The sequence below is a fragment of the Crinia signifera genome, chromosome 6 (assembly GCF_055691185.1).
Source record: "Crinia signifera chromosome 6, ASM5569118v1, whole genome shotgun sequence".
In the NCBI taxonomy this organism is placed as follows: domain Eukaryota; kingdom Metazoa; phylum Chordata; class Amphibia; order Anura; family Myobatrachidae; genus Crinia; species Crinia signifera.
The window spans coordinates 277,919,625-277,940,848 of NC_139222.1; the positions used below are offsets into that span (position 1 = coordinate 277,919,625).

Below are 21,224 nucleotides of genomic sequence, written 5' to 3' on the forward strand. Positions count from 1 at the left end.
GTCCATGTTGACATTAGTTGACATAGACGCCGAAAACAAATCTGTGTTGGCCCTTTTCATGTCAACCTGTTCCATTCCGACATTTTCCGTGTGTCGACATTTTGACCATGTTGACCTAATACTTGTCAACCATTTTAGTGTGTCGACCTTTTGCCTGTCAACCATTAGTGGTTGACCATTCGACCCATACCCCATCTGATGCAGAGGAGAAAAGCCATGGTGGATTGCCTGGGGGATTCTAGACATCTGGCTGCCGGGTGGGGGTAAGGCTTCCTGGGACTCGGTGATCTTTATGCAGCAGCTGGTGTGCCCCCGCTCACTGCAGTGAGGGATCAATGAGAGTCACCTGGATCGGCCAATGATTGTGGGTAGGCGGACTTCTCAGGACTCTACTGGTTATGCTGCTTCTGGCAACAGCTTCTCTGGGTCCTAGTGCCTGCGGACTGTAACAGGTGAGCAGATGCAACACTGACCCCTGTTTACCTGCTACAGCTGATGGATGCTGGGACCCAGTACTGCTGTGGGAAGGCAATTGAGCAATCCCTGTGGCAGTGCAGGGGCCCCCAATGTGTGGGGGGCCCCAGGATGATTGTTCCACCCCCATACACCATAATCTGACCACACTGCAGGCCATCAGAGCATTGCCTACAGAGTGAGCAATTAAGCGTCTGTGTACGCAACCAGTACGGCGACACGCCTGCATCCCCTGATAACATGGGAACTTCTCTGTGCATCTGAATAGTCACCGTATTGAGACATAAGGTATATACTGACAAATACTAGTGTCACCTGTACAGTACTAATGCTCATGTGATTTCCAGCTACATTCACCTGTTCAGAGGATCGAGTGTGGAAGGATGAGAACGGGGGACAACAGATACCAGAATGTCTGCCAGGTACGTTGCTTGGTAGGGGACGTAGGCAAATAATAAAACAATAATGATAATAATAATAATGTATAGGTGGTTGTTTCACTCTTTTCAGCTCTTCCTTGTAATAGGATAATATTAGCTTTCAGCTTCTTAATTTAAGGACCAAATCCAAATCAATCAACTGCATTCTCTAAAAAAAAAAATCTATAACAAAAATGGTGGACACGCCCATGGAAATGCTGGGCATGCCCCTGCCTGCTTGGGGGCGGGCGGATGACAATGAACAGCCCAGCTTTAGTTTATTGATAGATAGCAGATACAGCCGTACTCACTGTTACACACATCAGCTTCAGCATAGCGGGATGTCTCTCCAGCTAGTGAGTATATGTGGGAACACTGGAATCATTGAGTATTGTAAGTAATTGCAGGTCTGTCTGGAGCGAAGTGGGAGACTTCAGTCTCATGCCATGTCACACCACACAGTGAAAATAGAAGCTGGCCCTTGCACATGCCCTGCAGTAATCTTGGTGGCCATTTTAGGATAGCGCATGAAGCCTCCTTGGGGAATAGTCTATGCCAGTGGTTCCCAAACTTTTTCAGTTCGAGGCACCCTTTGAGTCTCCATGATTACTTCAAGGCACCCTTAAGCCAAAATAAATAACCAAACTGTCCCCTTTTTAAAGTAGTTGGGTGAAAATAACGCTATTAGTATTAGATCAGCAAAACAATACTTATTTGTAAAAAACTTGTTTGCAAAAATATATTTACATCAATCCAAGAAAAAAAATAAGATAATTTACAGTATCTAGTTCCCGATTTCTCCTTTGGCACTGAAGATCTGTGGCTAAATTGTATCACCAAACTTTAGTATGGTGATTCTGATTCACAAAGGGTGGAAAGCTCTGCTTTCTGCTTCTCCATGGCATTCATATTAGCCATCTCAGGATGGCGGAATCTGAACATCGGCGTGGAAACTACTAGCAAGCTAACAGCATCCCAAATCATTTTGAATAAAGTACATGAATACACCCCTATGCATTGCATCCCTGGTTATCTGAACCTGCATCCTAGGGAGACCAATCCTGGGATTGGCCCCAAAATCACTGGGATTTCAGGATTAGACTGTGCAGTCTAATGTCAGGCAGCATCTGGGCACTCGCTGAGAAGCTGCCTGGCTGTTCCCGACCCAGCGTGCAGCTCTGCGCAGTGTGACGTGATGTCAGAGGTCACGCTGTGCAGGTAGCACTGCCCACCGCACTCGCTCCACTGCCATCTGCCTGCTCAGTACGGCACCTCCGCTCCACTCCCTGGTTGCATTGCCTGCCCAGCTCCGATGCCCACTGGACTGACCATGTTGGGGAAGCATGGGCGTTTTTTTTTGTGGGGGATGCCAATCTCGGGATTCAGCCTTTTCAAACCTGAATCCTAGGATTGAAAAACTTAGGCTTTGTATAAATATCAGTTTTTTTGTACTAAAATGAATCAATCTAAAAAGTTTTTTGTATGCACTATACATCCATGCACAAGACCCCCCCCACCCCACCCCCCATTACCAGCCTGATCCTTTCCTCCCTATAGCATTGTATAAGTCACTTATATTATAAAACACACAAACCCACCCACCCAGCGCAGGCTGCACAGCACTATTCTGCTCATTACTCACAGCCGCCGGGACCGTGTTGGATATTGCTGCCGCACACTCGCACCCGCAAGCTTCCCTCCCCCTGCTGATTCCGGTCACCTGAGCGTGCGTATTCATAGAACATTGTGCCCGATGAAACCCCCCTCCACCCCATCGCACGCAGACTCCAAGCTATTCCAAGCTAATGGACAGGCTCACACCATGGAGCGGAGGGCGGGGGGGGGGGGAGTACAAAATATGCAGCCTGGTTATATTCAGCGGCACCCCTGTGACATTGCTGCGGCACCCCAGGGAGCCGCGGCGCACAGTTTGGGAACCACTGGTCTATGCAATAGAACAGTTTTAAGGATATCCAGATGGTCACATCACACCAAGTCACGCTATGGTGAGCAGCGGTGTAGCTTGGCGCCATGGTGCCCGGAGCAAGGACATATTTTGCGCCCCCCCTTCTCCCGGTAATGAATTGGGGGCGTGGCTAACATGTGTTGGCATGTTACATTTGAAAAGAAAAATCGTAAAAAATAAGACACTTTATAAGACGCTGTAACGGAATCTGCTGCGCTATATAATACACTGTAACGGAATCTGCTGTGCTATATAAGAAGCTGTAACGGAATCTGCTGCGCTATATAAGACAGTGTAATGGAATCTGCTGCGCTATATAAGACACTGTAACGGAATCTGCTGCGCTATATAAGAACCTGTAACGGAATCTGCTGCGCTATATAAGACACTGTAACGGAATCTGCTGCTCTATATAATACACTGTAACGGAATCTGCTGTGCTATATAAGAAGCTGTAACGGAATCTGCTGCGCTATATAAGACAGTGTAATGGAATCTGCTGCGCTATATAAGACACTGTAACGGAATCTGCTGCGCTATATAAGAACCTGTAACGGAATCTGCTGCGCTATATAAGACACTGTAACGGAATCTGCTGCTCTATATAAGACGCTGTAACGGAATCTGCTGCGCTATATAAGACACTGTAACGGAATCTGCCGCGCTATATAAGACGCTGTAACAGAATCTGCTGCGCAATATAAGACACTGTAACGGAATCTGCTGTGCTATATAAGACACTGTAACAGAATCTGCTGTGCTATATAAGAAGCTGTAACGGAATCTGCTGCGCTATATAAGACAGTGTAATGGAATCTGCTGCGCTATATAAGACACTGTAACGGAATCTGCTGCGCTATATAAGAACCTGTAACGGAATCTGCTGCGCTATATAAGACACTGTAACGGAATCTGCTGCTCTATATAAGACACTGTAACGGAATCTGCTGCGCTATATAAGACACTGTAACAGAATCTGCTGCGCTATATAAGACACTGTAACGGAATCTGCTGCGCTATATAAGACACTGTAACAGAATCTGCTGCGCTATATAAGACACTGTAACGGAATCTGCTGCGCTATATAAGACACTGTAACGGAATCTGCTGCGCTATATAAGACGCTGTAACGGAATCTGCTGCGCTATATAAGACACTGTAACAGAATCTGCTGCGCTATATAAGACACTGTAACGGAATCTGCTGCGCTATATAAGACGCTGTAACGGAATCTGCTGCGCTATATATGAGACGCTGTAACGGAATCTGCTGCGCTATATAAGACACTGTAACGGAATCTGCTGCGCTATATAAGACATTGTAACGGAATCTGCTGCGCTATATAAGACACTGTAACGGAATCTGCTGCGCTATATAAGACGCTGTAACGGAATCTGCTGCGCTATATATGAGACGCTGTAACGGAATCTGCTGCGCTATATAAGACACTGTAACGGAATCTGCTGCGCTATATAAGACGCTGTAACAAAATCTGCTGCGCTATATAAGACGCTGTAACGGAATCTGCTGCGCTATATAAGACACTGTAACGGAACCTGCTGCGCTATATAAGACGCTGTAATGGAATCTGCTGCGCTATATAAGACGCTGTAACGGAATCTGCTGCGCTATATAAGACGCTGTAACGGAATCTGCTGCACTATATAAGAAGCTGCTGCGCTATATAAGACACTTTAAAGGAAGCTGCTGCGCTATATAAGACACTGTAACGGAATCTGCTGCGCTATATAACATGCTGACAGCTGTAAATAAAGATAAATAAATACAGATAGATATATACAGCATAAATAAAGATATATACAGCACAGCAGGCCAGGGCAGCAGCAGAAGCCAGAGATTCACTCAACCCCCACCCCACCCCCCCTCGGGCTCCACGAATCCAATAAAAAAACAAGCTTATTACTATGTTTATTTTAAGAACATTATGTAGAAAAAGAAAATAAAATCCACCTTGATAAACGGGATAAGGCACGGGCGGCAGCCAGCAAGACACCTTCTCCTCCTCCAGGCTACAGCCAGCGCTTGGGAAGGCTGATGAGTGACGCTGCAGTAGCCAGGGAGGGGGTCAGAGACAGGTGACTCTGGCTGCTGCTGGGACTGGGACAGTGTGTCACTGTTAGTGCTGCTACGCTGCCTGCGCTGCCCGGAAGCCGGACCGAGCAGCAGCAGCAGCAGCAATTCAGAGGCAGGAGGACGACGTGTCAGCCCGCCGCCCGGCCTCACCGCCCGTGACGCTTGGCGGCAGGGACCGGGCGAGCAGGGCAGGAGGCAGGCGCCGGGCAGGGCAGCCGCCGGCGCTGCGCACGCTGCCCGGGCCGTAAGTATGCAGACAGATGTCACTCACACCACACTTGCAGGGATCATTTGCGGAGGGGGGGCGGGCCGGCGGCGCCAGTCAACCAATCGGCGCCCGGTGCAGGAGCTCCGGTGGCTCCGCCCTCCCTACGCCTCTGATGGTGAGTCCTCTCCCACCAAGTTACGCTATGGTGAGTCCTCTCCCACCATGTCAACAATTATATTGATTGTATTGGAGGATACGTAGGCAGATGATAAGAGGAACAGTCATACCAGGATTTTAAGGACCATTTAAAATGTACCTAAATAATAATATTTAAAAAAATGCTTAATTGCAGAAACGTAGTTTACAAATATACCAGGGTTGCCGACTTTATAATTCTCCACTCCAGGAGAGTTCCAGCAGCCGCTCAGGGGGCGGGGCTTAAGTGTGATGTCACTAAGCCCCGCCCCCATGATGGCAAACTGCCGAAATCACGGCTCTCCGTGGAGGGGGCGGGGCTAAAATGACGTGATTGTGTCATTTTAGCTCCTCCCCCTCCTCTGAGACCCGGGAGGGTTGCCCACCCTTCCGGGGGGCCGGGAGGGGGTCCCGATTTTCGGGAGACTCCCGGCCAGTCACATTAGAGAAGGAGCCAGTCAGTGCAACAACTATTGGGGCAACTTATGTAGGGTACACACCACGACGACCCGCTCACGATGCACATCGCGAGCGGGTCGTCAGTGTCTCGTCCGACCCACTCACGGTGACGCGGGGGGGCACGACCCGCTCACGATGTGCACCGTGAGCGGGTCCGATCCGATGGCGACCCGCACCCGGCTGTATGGTCGTTCTTCAGATCCTACCTGCTGCGGGGCCGCGCATCGGATCGGGATCGGACCAGAACAGGGAAAAAAAGGGCCTAATCTACCTACAATCTACATCCAATTGGTCGGAATTGGATCTAGATTGAGGGGATCGGGCCCTAGTCGTCCTGGTGTGTACCCAGCATTAAGCACAGCTCCCACTGCAGCAGCCGTGTCATGTGCAGGGATGAAACTGAAAGTAAACTAGTACAGGTACTAGCAGCCCTCTCTGTCGGAAGCTCAGGGCTGCTGGAAGCTAGTTTACTTTTAGTTTCTTCTTCACTGTAATTCAGTGCAGTCAGTTCCTCTGGCAGGGCTGCCAGATAAAGAGGGAGCTGCTGATCTCTGCTCAACCCCCTCACCAGCCTCCCAAGAGTTTCCATGAAACAGCCCAGCACTGCAGCAGGCTCCACAGAGCTGTCCGAAAAAGGGGCGGGGCTAAACGGCAGGCCCTTCGTCGGCATGGTGAGTGTGAAGACAGGCATGTATCCCCTGGAAGACAGGCATGTACACACCGGGCAGAGAGCATATACCCCCTGGCAGAGAGCATGTACCCCCTGACAGAGAGGCATGTACACACCGGGCAGAGAGCATTTACCCCCTGGCAGAGAGCATGTACACACCGGGCAGAGAGGCATGAACCCCCTGGCAGAGAGCATGAACCCCCTGGCAGAGAGCATGAACCCCCTGGCATAGAGCATGTACCCCCTGGCAGAGAGGCATGTATCCCCTGGCAGAGAATACAACCCCTGGCATAGAGCATGCACCCCCTTGGCATACAGCATGCAACATTGAAACCCTTGGCATCAACAATGAAACCCATAGCATTGAGCATGTAGGTAAGCAGCAGTTATATGTAACAGGCATTACGGTGCGTAGTATTATATATAATGGGCATTACAGTGTGTGGCATAATGTGTAAAGGGCATTACGGTGTTTGGAATAACGAGCAATGGGCATTTACGGTGTTTGGTGTAATATGTGATAGATATTATGTTGTGTGGCATGTGTGGTGGGCATTACGGTGTGTGGCATAATGTGTAATGGGCATTATGGCATGGGTAAAATATGTAATATTATGGTGTAAATTTTTGGCGCACGCCTTCGGTGTGCACTATCCCTATTTTAAATTTGTCTGGCTCCTACAATTTCATCCTGACGCCTACATTTAAAAAAAAAATTGGCAAGCCCTGGCATAACATGTAATGGGCATCACGGTGTGCGGTGTAACGTGTAATGGGCATCACTGTGTGTGGTGTAACGTGTAATGGGCATTGTGGTGTATAGCCAAACATGTAATGGGCATCACGGTGTGTGACAAAGTGTTTAATGAGTATCGTGGTGTGTGGCAAAACATGTAATGTTAATCGCGGTGTGTGGCAAAACGTGTAATGGGCATTGCGGTGTGTTGCGCAATGTGTAATAGGCATTACTGTTTGTGTGTACGTCTAAGGGGCATTATGGTGTGCAAAACCAATATTATCTGTGGCATCTGGGGGTCAAAGGTGCTGTCTGTGTTATATGGGGTCAAATATGCTGTCTGTAGGATCTGGGAGCCACCAATACGATCTGTAGTGTATGTGGGGGGTAACCAATGCTATCTATGGGTTGCAGGTGCTGTCTGTAGATCTAGGGGTCACTTATGCTATGTATGTGCAGTTGTGTGTGTGTGTGTGTGGGGGGGGGGGAGCACTACCATCTTTGTCGCCTCCGGGCACCTGGTATGAACTTACGCCACTGGCGTACGAGTTTGCTGGTGGAACGCATACTGTTTTTTAAAGTGGCAATTATTTACAAGACAAAACCATGCATTGAAGTGATTGACACTTTTGGAAAAAAAAGTCCAAGTTCTGTTGGGACGGGGATGGACTCTGTGTACATAGCCTCCTGACGCAGAAGCGGTCTCCACCTCTGAAATAAAAACCGCCACTTACTTCACAATATTAAGCAATATGCTCCCATCTATTTTATTGCTAAAGGATTTAACTCTGATCATATATACCCTAATTATCCCACTGCCCAAAAATAAACTAAAGCTGTTGTAATTCACTTTATGCTGTCTGTTCTGTAATCCTAATGTCAGATTAATAGTGCCTGTATATCTCTTATATATTTGGCTACATCTGTCACTTAAAGTGTGTCTGGAGCTATAACGCTGGGTGGAGCCTCTGACTCACATGACTGACTCACATGACAGAGAACCAGCCCAGTGAGCCCACAGACAGTGCCAGACACCCTCTGCCTCTCTATGTTACACAGCAAAGACACAGCTACTCACCAGACACACCAGGTGAGCGCCCCACACCTCCATACCTCCCAACATGACCCTCTCCAGGAGGGACAGAATTCTCTGTTTCTGGACTTCCATCTTAATTTATGATTGTCATCACCTGTCATTTTAAACAGGGTAATTGATAAGAAAGGTGTTTAAGCACAGGTGATGGTAATCCATAAATTAAGAAGAAAGTCCAGAAACAGAGCAATGTGTCCCTCCTGGAGAGGGTCATGTTGGGTATGCACCTCCCTCCCCCCCCCCCCATTCACGGCATCCCCACGATTAAATGGCACATACAAAACACTGACATGGCTATGGTCGACAATGAAAAAGGTTGACAAGATTTATTTTTCACTTTTTCAATGTTTTCATATTCATTTTCATGTGTCGACATGGACACCAATGAAGTGCCACACTTATGTCAACATTTCTGTTGACCTTTCTGTGTTGACTTTTTCTTGTGGCGATTCGCGGCACCCCCCGTGACCCCCCTCCCGCGATTTGCAGCACACCCCCCGCAATTCGCGGCACCCCCGGTGACTTCCGCGATTCGCGGCCCCACCCCGTGACACCCCCCTTCCTCCTGCGATTCGCGGCACCCCGCGACCCCCCCTCCCACGATTCACGCCAACCCCCCGGGCCCCCCCTCCCGCGGTTCACAGTGCCCCCCACGACCCCCCCTACCGCGATTCCCCACCCCTGACCCCCCCCCTCCTGTCATTGCGGCAACCCCCCGCCCCGTGACCCACCCTCCCGCGATTCACTGCAACCCCCCGCGCCCCCCCCCCATCCCATGATTCGCGGCACCCACACCCCCCCCACGACACCCCCTCCCGCAATTCACGGCATCCACCCACGACCCCTCCTCCCGTGATTCGCGGACACCCCTCACCTCCTCCCTCCCCCCCCCCACCCCCGCGCGCGATTCATGGCAACCCCAGGATTAAATGGCACATGCAAACCACTGGCACGGCTATGGTCGACAATGAAAAAGGTTGACATGAGTTTTTGAAGATTTATTTTTCTTTTTTTGAATGTTTTCATATTCATTCTCATGTGTCGACATGGACACCGATGAAGTGCCACACTTATGTCAACATTTACATGTGTTGAACTTTCTGTGTTGATTTTTTCTTGTAGCAATTTTTTTCCAGTGACAACTATGAACTATGTGCACGTCAACCTACACATCATCAACCAATTCTTTGTATAATATATAACACCTGTTCTGTTTTACTGTAGGTGTTTTAAGTCAGACCTTTTACTGCTACTGTTACTGTTTATGTAAATGCATTCTGAATGACAGCAACATCCTACCATCCTTCTACAAGAATATATAACCAACTAGGTGATTCATCGCGCCCCGTGCCCCCCCCCCCCCCCTCCCGCAATTCACGGACCCCCGCGCACCCCCCCTCCCGTGATTCGCAACCCCCCCCCCTCGCGCAATTCACGCCCCCTCCCACGCTTTGCGGACCCCCGCCCTCTCCCGCGATTCGCCGACACCTGCGCCCCCTCCCTCCCTTGATTAACGGCACCCCCCGCGCCCCTCCCACAATTCACGGCACCTCTAAGCCCCTCTTTAGTACCCCGTATACTCACACACCCCTATCACTACCCAGCTTCCTGCTCTCCTGAACCGTAACTTACACCACTGGGGAGTCGCTGACAGTGTTTTGCCCACATGCCCCTATCATGCCTCATAGCTCAGCCTCCTGCTCTCATGCACCCGAGCTCCCACCCAGTAGGAGGAGACACTGACTAAGGGCCACCATCCTGTACTCCTGTACTACCACGCTGGACCCTCACCCACTGGCAGAAGCTGCACAGTATCTCCCACCCTCCTCTTTAGTCCCCCTTATGCCCACACACCCCTATAACTACCCAGCCTCCTGTTTTCCTGTGTCGTGACCTCCGCCAGTGGGGAGCCGCTGACTCAGAAACACCCTACTATACTATTGCACACACACACCTAAACAACATGCACACACAGCCCCCCCCCACACCCACAAATGTCACTGTACCATCCACACTATCAATGTACATCTTACTCTGTAACCGCTTTTTAATTAAACAAAACAACACACCTCCTTCCACATCATATGCTCTCTATTTAACACATTTCCCCTATAACTCAAGTTGCAATACAGGCCATCTTTCATACAATTCTAACCATCTTTCTCATATACAAATGTTCACAAATTAAGGGGGCGCAGCCCCTTACGACGGTGTGAAGAGCGCCCGTAGGGCGCGTTGAATATACACCAGGTGTATATATATTATTCAAAGAATTGGTTGATGATGTGTAGGTTGACGTGCACATAGTTCATAGTTGACACTGGGAAAAAATTGCTACAAGAAAAAATCAACACAGAAAGTTCAACACATGTAAATGTTGACATAAGTGTAGCACTTCATCGGTGTCCATGTCGACACATGAGAATGAATATGAAAACATTCAAAAAAAGAAAAATAAATCTTCAAAAACTCATGTCAACCTTTTTCATTGTCGACCATAGCCGTGCCAGTGTTTTGCATGTGCCATTTAATCCTGGGGTTGCCGTGAATCACGCGCGGGGGTGGGGGGGGGAGGGAGGAGGTGAGGGGTGTCCGCGAATCACGGGAGGAGGGGTCGCGGGTGGATGCTGTGAATTGCGGGAGGGGGGGTCGCGGGGGGGGTTTGGGTGCCGCGAATCGTGCCGCGTGGGGGAGCGGGGGGTTGCAGTGAATCGCGGGAGGGTGGGTCGTGGGGGCGGGGGGCCGCAATGACAGGAGGGGGGGTCAGGGGTGGGGAATCGCGGTAGGGGGGGTCGTGGGGGCACCGTGAACCGCGGGAGAGGGGGCCCGGGGGGTTGGCGCGACACAGGCTGAGAGCGTCTCCGGCTTATGTGTCTCCATGGAGACGCATAGCTCAGCCAATCAGGACTGAGCTATGCGTCTCCATGGAGACGCATCACCCAATCACGCTCTCAGCCTGTGTCGCGCTGGGACAGCGCGACAGAAGCTGTTCGCTGCATCGGAGGGAGCCGGTTCAGCCCGCTGTCAGTGCGGGCTGTCCGGCTCTGCTGCAGAGAGACCAGCGCTGGATCCTGGATCGGTATGTATAGCGGTGTAAAAGTGAGGTGTTTGTGGATGTGGGTGTATTAAAGTTATACTTTTCTGTGTGTGTGCTTTATTTAAACATTCTTTTTACAGGTGGACTACAGGTCCCAGCGGGCCCATTAATGCCCCGCATGCTGGGACTTGTGGTTCTCCAAGTCACAGCCTGCGGGGAAGGTCTGCTGGCACTTGCAGTTCTCCTGTATTAAGCAATGTTACGAATGAGAATTTAACCCTATCAGGCCGGCGTCCAATGGCCAGGGACGCCGGTGACAGCCCCGGGCTTCAGCCCTGGACGGGTGAAGCCTGGGGGGGGGACCCCTTTATTGGGGGGGTCCCCACTCCTCCAGGTACCCCATCCAAGGCTGACCAGCCACGGTGCTCATGGTGCGGCTGGGGGACCTTGTGTAAAAAGTGTCCCCCGGCTGTGGCATGACACTGCGGGCTGTTGGAGCCCGGTGCTGGTTTCAAAATACGGGGGACCCCTACGCTTTTTGTCCCCCGTACTTTTGGAACCAGGACCGGTCTGTTAATGCCGATGAATTATGACCAAAGAAACAATAAGTGAAAAGCGCAGGTTACGTATTATGTCCGTAACCTGCGTACCCTTTATACCTAACTACGTGCGAACAAAACGTAGCGCAGCGTAGCGTACCTTTATCGTGTATTATACACCAAAAAACCAATACCTTAATAAGAGATCCTTTCCTAGTACTTTGACTCTAATCTGCGAATATACCTTTATAGGACAGAGTCCGTAATAAACCTTTATCGCTAAATGCGAATAACAGACACAACCACGGTATAGAAGTAAGGAGATAGGAACTCCACAAAAAGATGTATTTAAGTCCCTAATGGACAAAAGGGGGTTACAGAAATAGAAAATACAGGTATAACAAGTTATACAATAGTCTAACAATAAATATACTAAACAGGCTCTACTAAGGGAAGAAAAACAGATACAGGATACAATCAGCCAACAATACTATAAGGATAAATACCGTTAATGCAACCGTTTACCGTCTCCTCATCAAATATGCGCAGCGCAGTCCGGTCAGAGCTCGCTATCGTTCAGGGTTGAACTATAGCCCGGTCGTAGGTCAGGGAAAGGAAGATGTGCCGAAGTGAACGTGATTGTTCTGGGTCGCCTATCTTATAGGGTCAGAAAGGGGAGGTCAAAGGCCATTCCCATTGGTCAGAGATCGTATGTCAGGTCCACTGTGAATGGGGGTTAGATAAGGCACCTGGTTTGAATAGGTGCAGGGGAGTGAACTTTAAGAGTCCTTTGTTTGTTGGTATCGTCGTCAGGAGTCGTAAATAGCTGTAGAAACCGGTTACATCTAGATTCCTTTGTTATATACTTTCAACCGAAACTGTCTTGGGAATATGGAATATGTCCATAACTATCGGGCCGTGTCTATTGCGAAATATTCGCAATGACCGGAATACTGCGCATAAGAAACGGAGCGGAACGGTACTAAACACTATACAGACAGATGTATGCAATGCTAACTAAGCTATGTGTGGCGTTCTAAACCTTTAACTATATTTTATTTAGTGTCAGTATGTCATTATGAATTTATGTGTGATAGTATGGCTACTCTTCTGGTCCACTTTGTCACACATACTCGGGTATGGAAACTTTATTTGCGCAACTCTGCGAACCAAAATGGCGGCCATACTATCCTAAAATGGCGTGTGTGCAACTTGACTTCCACAGTCCACCCTTTAACAGTAAATATAAAACTGTTACAATACAAAACATTTTACACAGCAATACAGAAATTCATAATCCTAACAGAGAAATTGGGATACATGAATTAAACATATAAGGGGAGTAAACCATCTGCTCTCGGCCGATCCAGGATCATGGATAAACGATGGGCCGCATTTATCGAACAATCTACTCAGGGTCACGAAGGATAATGTACAATTTTGGGATAAAAATAAAAACAGGGGTGGTTACAACATATATACTTTCACAAATATGGTTTCTTTAAAGGGAGGTGGTTTCGATTCTAGGGTCATATACCAAACCCTGGTCTTCCTCTGTATCTCTCGTTCTTACACTCATGATTTCGGTACGTTTTGTCTTTCCCCGGGTCACCACCTTTAAACATTTGAACACAAAGACTATGATGGCGCCACCGATACAGAGAAGAAGCTTTCCTATGCTAGCTATGATCCCTTGCGCCCATTCTCCTAAACCAGAGAACCAGTGCATTGGATTCAACCAGGAGGTCCATTCGCTAACTTTGTTACCTATTTCTGCCAGGCTGATATTATGTTCCCTTCTAAATTCCCATTTAAGCTGAAGAATCTCATCTATCCGATGATCGATGATTTCTTCTGGGTCTTCAGTATTGTTGGTGATATATGTACAACATTTTACCCCAAACTGTGTAGAGAGGGTGACACAATATCCTCCTGTCATAGCTGTCAGATAGTTCAACACCATCCGATGTTGGACTAGCTCTCTTTTATATGCTTGCAACTCCTTTCCAGTGTATCTAAAAGTGTCATCATAAATCTCAGTGATGTTATCTACCAAGCTGGCTAATGCTTGTATATATTTAAAATTTATGACTCCTCTGGCGGTATGGGTGATATCTAATGCAATGAGGAGTTGGATACCGAACGACTCGTGTATCATTTCAGAAGCTAGGGGTTCTTTCTTGATAGTTAAATCCCTTTTGTGGATTTGATCATAATGGGTATGAGTGTAAGGAGGAGGTATACCTCTGTGTATGCTCACCATCTCATCATGTGTGAGGGTCATCACTTCAGGTAATACTCTGCCTAGATAACAAATACCAACGTAGTTCATGGAGAGCCATTTGTACGCCCTTCTACCACAAATATAATAAACGTCGTCAGGGAGAAAATAAGGGACAGAGTATTTCATGATCTTGTCACACATTATCCATAAGAACATTCCCGTCCCATGCTCCCTGACTTGTTCCTCACAAGTTTCTGGCTGTAGGGTCATATTACAGTAGCCGGCTGATACTCTGCCGGCCATCATTTTACTTTTCTTCACCGTGTAGACATATTTATAGTGTCTCCCACTGGTTCGGATTTTTAACAATAATTCCTTATCAATAGGCTCTCCATCTGGACGCTGGGAGTAAGTTATTGTCTGGTTGTGCCATGTCACTTCCCAAGTACCAATCGTTCTGGAACTAGAGAAGTTCATACATACCAGGGATTTGTCCACTTGGTATGGGTGTAATCTAAGACTAGGGGACCTGGTATACAGGTATCTCTTATCCAGTGGCCTCCCTTTATTTAATACACTTATCTCAGAAATATTAAGCGGGTATGGGACTAGGCCTACACTACTCCTTTTATGTAGCACTTGTGAACACACCCAGCATTCTGTTTGGTTTAAGACCTTACCCACTAGTGAGTGGTAATCACTCAAAGGATGTCGGCCTGTAGTTGCCTTACTTGTCGACTGGCATCGCTGGATGCATTCTTCTTCCATTTTAGGTTGACAATATCTACAGACACAGTACTCACCAGACAATAATTCATCACATAGCCCTTGAACTACGTTTTCCTCATACCTTTTACCTTCTCCTGTCATGGGCAAAGTGTCAAGCTGGTTTAGGGATTCTACCTCACCCATATCTGGGTCCATTATTACACTGTCAGAACTCCGCTCCGATCGCTCTAGTATGTGGCAGCCACCGAGTATCCTTGGATGAAGAAGAGGAAACAGAAAGAAAACAAGGAAATAGATGCATAACTGTGAACCTGTTGCTTGGAGTCCTTCCATCATCTCTACCAGGGGACTTTTATTTGCTCTGCTCTTGGACCTTTGCTCGCTCAGGTTGCTTGACCTTGGCTGCTTCTCAGTCTTCCCGGAACAATGCTTCTAGCGAGACTTCTTCTCTTTCGCTCTCTGCACACTGGGACTCTGGGTTACTGGCTTTCTTGCAGTGGGACGAATGTATCCAAGTCTCTCTCTCTGCGACTTTAATTGATGTAGTGCTGGTCAACAAAACTTGGTACGGTCCTTCCCAACGGTCTATCAAACAACCTGAGCGTAAAAAATTTCGGATCATAACAAAGTCTCCTGGTTTAAGATTATGACAATTTTCAGTAGGCATATCAGGGTTCAGTAAATTCAGCTGCTTTTGTTGTTTCCTTAGCTGTTTGTTTAGCTTTAGGATATACTGTACAGTTAACTCATTATTACATTTGAGATCATCCTGTGGGTCTATCATGATGTGTGGCTGCCGACCAAACAATATCTCGAAGGGGGACAAGTTGAGCGGAGTCCTGGGAGTGGTCCTAATGCTATACAGCACAATAGGCAATGCCTCTGGCCATAACAACCCTGTTTCAGCCATAACTTTACCCAATTTGTTCTTAATAGTACCATTCATTCTCTCAACTTTGGCGCTCGCCTGGGGACGATATGGAGTATGAAGTTTACTATTAATCCCCAGGAGTTTACACATGATTTGGAAGACCTCTCCTGTGAAATGAGTGCCTCTGTCACTCTCAATGACCTTTGGGATACCATATCTACAGACAAACTCCTGACATATTTTCTTTGCTGTAAAGGTAGCAGTGTTGGAGGCAGCGGGGAAAGCCTCCACCCAGCTGGAAAACATGTCAACACAAACTAATACATATTTCAAATTTTTACAGGGTGGTAACTGTATGAAGTCGATTTGTATTACCTGGAAAGGGCCTTCTGTAGGAGGGATGTGGGATGGCTCTGTTGGGATGGCTTTTCCAATGTTCTTCCTCAAACAGGTGAGGCATGACATTGCCACTCTACCTGCTTGAGAAGCGAACCCTGGTGCACACCAGTAGGCCTTTACCAGCTTGCACATACCTTCCTTCCCAAGATGTGTCAGCCCATGGGCCGCCTCGGCTAGACTAGGAAGGTATGCTCTGGGGGCCACTGGTTTCCCGTGTCCATCTCTCCAAAGTCCGGTGGACTCTTGGCCACATCCCTTCGACTTCCATACTGCTCTTTCCTGTGGGGAACACAAATTCTGCATGTCTATCAGTTTGGATGTGGATACCATGTTCAGTGTACAAAGGTTTGTAGGATGGGTGAAAATATTTACAGGGCATGCGGCCCTTTTCGCTGCCTCATCAGCGCGGCTGTTACCAAGTGACACCGGGTCCTTCTCTGATGTATGAGCTTTGCACTTGATAACAGCCACTCTGTCTGGAAGCTGGATAGCTCCCAGAAGTCTCCTAATGTATGTCGCATGCGCCACTGGTGTGCCAGCCGCCGTCATGAAATTTCGGAGGCGCCATAGGGCTCCAAAATCATGCACTACTCCGAAAGCATATCTGGAGTCGGTATATATGTTAACTGATTTTCCCTTGGCCAGTTCACATGCTCTGGTCAGTGCCACCAGTTCTGCTACTTGTGCTGAGTGAGGTGGTCCCAAGGGTTCAGCTTCCACAATACCTTCTCCATCTACTACCGCGTAGCCTGTGCACAGCTCTCCCGTCTCCGTCTGTCTATGACAGCTACCATCTGTGAATAAGGTTATGTCTACCTCACTTAATGGGCTGTCGCTTATGTCAGGACGTGCTGTAAAGGTCTGATTCAGGTAGGTCATGCAATCATGCTTATCCTCACCATCACTAAACTCTGCTTTACCATTTTCAGCAACATTCCCATCACTCTCCACCCTTTGTGCCTTGGAGGGCACATGAGGAAGGAATGTGGCTGGGTTTAGTGTGTTGCATCTTTTGATGGTAATATTTACTGGGGCCATCAGCGCCAGTTCCCACTTGGTGAACCGTGCTGAGGACACATGACGTGTTTGGGCAGAATTTAGGAGGGCAGAGACAGCATGGGGAGCATGAACAGTTAAATCGTGTCCCAACACCACGTCCTCACTCTTGCTTACTAGTTGTGCTATTGCGGCCACACTTCGTAAGCAAGTTGGGAGTGAGCGTGCTACTGTGTCCAGCTGGCCACTGTAGTACGCTACTGGTCGGTTGGCATCACCATGTTTTTGTACAAGTACTCCTGCCGCACACCCAGCTGATTCAGTTCCGTACAGTTCAAAGGGTTTCCCATAATCTGGCATTCCCAGTGCTGGGGCCTTTGTTAGGCTCACCTTTAGTTCCTCGAAAGCCAGCTCAGATTCCTCAGTATGAGAGACCCGATCTGGCTTAGTTGAGGAAACCATCTCTTGTAGTGGTAATGCCAGAATAGAGAATCCTGGGATCCAATTGCGACAGTATCCACACATGCCTAGGAACGTACGGATCTGGTGCTGGGTCTGTGGCAGTACCATGTTCTGAATCGCTTGGATTCGGTCGTCGGTGAGGTGTCTCAGCCCTTGGGTAAGGCAGTGGCCCAGATACTTAACCCTGGTCTGGCATAATTGCAGCTTATCCTTTGATACTTTATGACCTGTCTCTGAGAGATGCATCAGCAGCTGTCTAGTGTCATCCACTGATGACTCCAGTGACTCAGAACACAACAATAAGTCATCGACATATTGTATCAGTATCGAACCACTCAGGGGTTGAAAGGATTGCAAACAATCATGCAAGGCCTGGGAGAAGATGCTGGGGCTGTCTATGAATCCCTGGGGGAGTCGTGTCGAGGTATACTGTACTCCTCTGTAGGTAAAGGCGAACAGATACTGGCTGTCTGGGTGTAAAGGGACAGAGAAGAACGCTGAACAGTGAGGTGGGATTTGCATTAGGATGACAGCTGGGTTTGGCACTACGGGGAATTGGCTCTCAACTACTTTGTTTACCCCTCTTAAATCCTGCACTAGTCTGTAGCCCCTCCCCCCGCTCTTTTTCACAGGAAAGATGGGACTATTGGCCGTGCTGGAAGTTCTAACTAGGATTTCCTGTTGGAGCAATCGTTGGATCACTGGGAATACTCCTAGCTCAACTTCAGGTTTTAAAGGGTATTGCGGTATTTTTGGGGCTATCCTGCCTTCTTTTAAGCGGATCTCTACTGGAGCTACATTTGCCATCAGCCCAGCATCCTGTCCATCTTTAGTCCAAAGGGAACCCGGTATTTGTGCTGTAATTTCAGCTACCCTAGATGGATTTGACTCTACAACAGTGGAATACAACATTAGCCTCTGAGGACTGTCCAGCATATCTTGCACTTCTTGTGTAAGATTTTTAGGAGTGTCCAGGAATACCCCATCGGGGGTGCAATAGATGACACATCTCATTTTGCATAGTAAATCTCTACCCAGAAGGTTAGTCGGGGCCGCTGCAGCCAACAGAAAAGAGTGTTTGGTATGCAGAGGCCCGATTGTAACCTCTGCTGGTTTCGTCAGTGGGTAATGTTGTATTTTTCCTGTTACCCCAATTGCTGCTACTGATTGGTCAGTGAAACCCAAGTGAAGAGGAGTGTTGAGAACAGATCTGGCCGCCCCTGTATCAGCCAAGAAGGTTTGCCTTACTCCAGCTATATCAACCTTCACCTGAGGTTCCTCTCTAAGGTGTTGTGTTAGTCTAACTGGCTGTAGGATACAGGTATGACCTGTTTCCTATTGTCTTACCTGGGTTGCCCTTAGTACAGTGTCAGCCATCAGATGGGGAGGAGGCATGTTGCGTGACCTGTCTGTCTCCTCCCATTGTCTAGGGGTTGGGTATTTCCTTGTCTCACCCTGGTGAGGCTCCCATTCTCACCTATGTGTTTTGTAACTCCTGGGGTTTCCTGACTTACAATGAGCTGAGTAGTGACCTTCCCTATTGCAGTTGTAACAGATAATTGGCTTTCTACCTGTGTCCCTGGTGTTTCGTTGGTATGCAGCTTTATTTGGGGCATTTGTAAGGGCTTGGATGCTAACCATCATCAGTTTGTCAGTTTGCAGTTCCCTGTGCTTCTTAATGTTGCGGTCGTGGTCCACAGCAGATTCCCGTAGGGCATCCACTGTCATTCCACGCCAATTTGGGAAAGAAGTTTGGACTCTGGCTCTCAGGTTTTCCCTAAGCCCTTCCACCAGCACAGAGACAATCATCTCCCTCAGGTGGGGGTCGTCCTTAGGCTCGGAGACACCAGTGTATTTTGATACCTCCAGTAAGGCCTTAGTGAAATAATCAGCAGCAGTTTCGCCATCCTTTTGTTTGATGGTGAAAATCTTGCTATATTCCACTGCCGCAGGAAAATATACTCCCAATTGTAAGTTGATTAGGCGTATATTTTCCTGGTTGATCTCATCATTTATCTCCTTGTCCACTTTCAATCCACTATCCTGAATGAATTTCGGGATGTCTATGTGAGTGGGGAGACAGGCCCTCAACATGATTCTCCAATCCTTGTTGGTGGGCTCATCAGAGTTTCCCAGATCCCTTACAAATTTCCGGCACAATGCCAGATCTTTCCTAGGGTCAGGGAAATCTGTAATGATGGACCGCAGCTCTAACCGTGTCCATGGGTTTAGCATGGTCATCTTTCTGGTAGGTATCACACCCTCACTGTCTGCCTTACCATAGGGAACCTCCAGTGTGCGTACGGGGTATGTTTGTACCACATCTGCATTACTGGGACCTGCTTGGGAGTCGGCTGTGTCTGTGCTGTGCAGTGCTTTCTTACCTGGGTCCAATACTATGCTGTTGGCATCAGCCGTCTCCTCTTCCTGTGCTGGAGCCCCAGCAGCAGGTTTAGCCGGTTCAGCTTTTCCCTCTATCATGTTAATTGCATGGGAGACGGCCAGTGCCAACAGCTGTTCGTTTTCCTCTCGGGTTTCCTTATAAGGGGATAAGACAGGGTACAAGTTAGCAACAGGTAAATTACTACTCAGGTCTCGCTTATTAGTCATTAACCCCTTCGGCACATATGGGGGTGGGGGAGCTGTTGCGGCTACGGTTGCATTTTTATTGTGGCTGATTGTATCTGGCACTGCCAGACATCTGATTACCCATTGTTCCTGCCCTTCCTTCTGCCACAATTTAAGAATTTCTATGTGCTTAACTCTCTTCTTACGATTGGAGAGTAGACATATTTCATCTTTTACTGCCGATAAGATTTCTGGATCGAAGCTACCAACACTGGGAAATTCTAACTTGCTGCCTTGTGTCATTTTTCTCCATTTATTTTGGTAAACAACTGCTTGTTCACCGTGCTTACAGCACATAATAAAAGCCGCCGATCCTTTTGGTCGGCTTGCTTCCTCCCTAACATGCACGTTATCACAGCGTGACCCGTTATTACCCATAATTACAGGAATAAACGTTCACAGCTTAATAGATATCGGTGGGTTATTACTTGTCTGAGAGCTCCCCAAACACTCACTTCTACAGCTTCCTAGAACAGTCCCACAATCAAGCGGGTGCGAAGGATACGAGGTATGATACTCAATCACCAAGTCTTTCAACTAGCAGCGAACTTCTAGTCAACTTGCAAGGTGCGGCCTAATTTTTCCAGGGTACAACAAACTTGTTTTCCTGTACCCCCAAAAACTGGATTTTCTAAAGTAGCTAATCGGATCACTGGGTTCCGATGTATCTTCTTGTACCCTCCTAGCGGATCAGTTCCACTGAAGGGGCAGTTCCTATGGGCACGTCGTCACGTGCACCCTGTCCTACCTGGACTGTCCTACACTGGACTACACTGCGCTTGAGTCGTGCCGTCACACACCCGTTCGCCTCAGTTATGTTTCACACTGGACGCTAGTTACACCTTGGTCTTATGCTTATATTTGAAATATTTCTGTACAGAAAATCTTCCCAGGCTGGTAGCTTTTCACTAGATACTTATGCAGGTATAAATCCCTTATAAAAAGCTATAGGAATCTATTAAAATAATGCTTGAGTTGCTTGTTTTTGGAAAATGAACAAAAAGAAAAAAACTTATTTTCTTTTA

The 21,224-nt window shown here is 48.1% G+C and overlaps 1 protein-coding gene across 3 annotated transcripts in view; it reads left to right on the plus strand.

Moving 5' to 3' along the window:
- LOC146009400 (complement C1r-A subcomponent-like) overlaps positions 1-21,224 on the plus strand; it is a 61,342-nt gene that overhangs the window by 12,673 nt on the left and 27,445 nt on the right. For all 3 annotated transcript variants that reach the window (XM_083149722.1, XM_083149724.1, XM_083149723.1), the window contains one exon: positions 822-896. In XM_083149722.1, the coding sequence (XP_083005848.1) occupies positions 822-896 (75 nt within the window). The remainder of the gene's footprint in view (positions 1-821; positions 897-21,224) is intronic.